Genomic DNA, 2187 nt, shown 5'->3' with positions numbered 1-2187 from the left:
ACCCCGTCTAACTACCTGATCGTCTCTCTGGCTGTGACCGATCTACTTGTTGGGATCGTAGTCTTTCCTCTGAGCATGTCTTTCTCTCTCAGCTACTGTCTGTATTACAGAGACTTATTCTGCAAAATACGAGACAGCTTCGATGTCATACTGAGCTCAACCTCCATTTCAAATTTGTGCTGTATTTCTGTGGACCGATACTATGCAGTGTGTCAGCCTCTAACATACAGATCTAAGATAAACACTGGTGTTGTTCTGGTTATGATCCTCATGAGCTGGGGAATTTCCATACTTGTTGCTGTCGGTTTTATTATTGTAGAGATAAATCAGGGAAAATGTCAAGAAAATTGCTTTTCTGATGCTGTGCTTGAAAAGGTTTTTGCCCCCATGATCTCATTTTATCTCCCAGTGACCATAATGCTGTATATATACCTGAGGATATTTCTTGTTGCACAAAGACAGGCTCGCAGCATCCAGACTGCAGTAGAGTCTGGGGCAACTGTGAGTAACATGGAAAGAAAGGCAACCAAAACTCTGGCTATTGTTCTAGGAGTTTTTCTGATGTGCTGGCTGCCTTTCTTCCTCTGTTTTTCCCTCCAGTTGTTGGGTGGTGTGTCAGTGATGGTGTATGAAACCCTTAACTGGCTTGCACTGTCAAACTCAATGCTCAATCCATTCATCTATGCTTTCTTTTACAGCTGGTTCAGGTCGGCATTCAAAATGATAATGTCTGGAAAAATCTTTCAAGGAAATTCAAACGCTAAGCTATTTTAATACAATTTAAATCAAAGAAGCAGATAACCCTCCAGTCTGGAACATACTTGTGAAAAATGTATCATATCTGATTTAAAAAGTTTAATGGAGTCTTTTTTTAGATGACTCTTATTTACTTCGTTTATGGCATGCTGATAATGTAACATCATATAATTTGATCAGGATCTTGTGATGCTTTATGAACTGCAAAACCTATACATTTATATTGTAATTCATTAAAGTCCTGAATGTAAGGTAAGAGTTTGTTGTTTTATTATTAATGTTGTGAAGGAAAATATTTCCATCATGAAAACATATGTGTCACCTGTTAATTTAAACAATAAACATATTTAAACTATTTTACCACAATTTGTCTTTCTCCAAATAAATGATTCCCCATTTAAATCTGATTAAGTCATTTGTTATTTTTCTACACAAATAATTTTAAAACTGTCCTTCTTGAAAAGAATTGAATCCAGAATCAGCAGTGCAGAGGTAGAGTGTGCGACCGATGTAATATAACACGGCTAATTTTTTATTTAGCACTTTAGCTCTTAAGCTAATATGAAAACATTTAGCGTACATTTAATTACTACTATTTCAAATTATGCCTTGTGTCAATGGTTTGCATCAAACTGAAATCTACATCTGTTGCATGGGTGACATCCACACGAGGAACCTCTACTTGTGCTCTTTAGAAATGTGCTTGAGAGCATAAACACTATTAACATGCTTTCAGTTGTAAATACCAAATGATGTTATGTGAATGAAGGGTTTGTCACAAAAAATTGTAAATAGTTGAGTAAATAGTTACCCTGAGAAAACAACAAAAGGTCAATAAAAACTTCTCATTGGTCAGCAGGTTCCTCCCTTCCTATTGGATGAGTTTTGGATTTCATAATGTTTGAGCATAATAAGTATCAAGACAAGGTGATTCAGCAGCACAATGACCTGACAGCAAGACTTGACGTTGTTTAGGTGACTTAGATGTGCTAACCAGCTGATGTGAGAAATTAAACTAAGGTATTACTTTTTAAAATAAGGTGGCTTTGTAGTCTGTTAGGTATATGAATGTTATTGATATTTACAGTAATTACAAAGAGCAATGGAAGAAGAAACCGGTTTCTATGTTGGTTATGATTTCCACCCATGTTATGAAATTAACAACGTCTCTAAGATAATGAGGACTTCTTCTACAATATGTACTTTGCTCTACATTTTCCTTGGCTTACTGTCTGTTATTACAGTGTGTGGAAACCTTCTCGTAATAATCTCCATCATTTACTTTAAGCAGCTCCACACCCCGTCTAACTACCTGATCGTCTCTCTGGCTGTGACCGATCTACTTGTTGGGATCGTAGTCTTTCCTCTGAGCATGTCTTTCTCTCTCAGCTACTGTCTGTATTACAGAGACTTATTCTGCAAAATACGAGA

The 2187-nt window shown here is 36.5% G+C and overlaps 1 protein-coding gene across 1 annotated transcript; it reads left to right on the top strand.

The window, feature by feature from the left end:
* On the top strand, positions 1 to 967 carry LOC106939334 (trace amine-associated receptor 1-like; the record flags this gene model as incomplete). The annotated part of the gene is made up of 1 exon (XM_015021708.1): positions 1 to 967. A coding segment is annotated over one exon (774 nt), but the record flags the coding sequence as incomplete, so codon positions are not given.
* Positions 968 to 2187: the final 1220 nt, after the last annotated feature.

The sequence above is a fragment of the Poecilia latipinna genome, unplaced genomic scaffold (genome assembly GCF_001443285.1).
Source record: "Poecilia latipinna isolate Pla-1442-1.1 unplaced genomic scaffold, P_latipinna-1.0 Scaffold2834, whole genome shotgun sequence".
NCBI lineage: Eukaryota > Metazoa > Chordata > Actinopteri > Cyprinodontiformes > Poeciliidae > Poecilia > Poecilia latipinna.
Note: the sequence above shows the minus strand (reverse complement) of the source record. Positions and strands in the feature narration are given on the sequence as shown.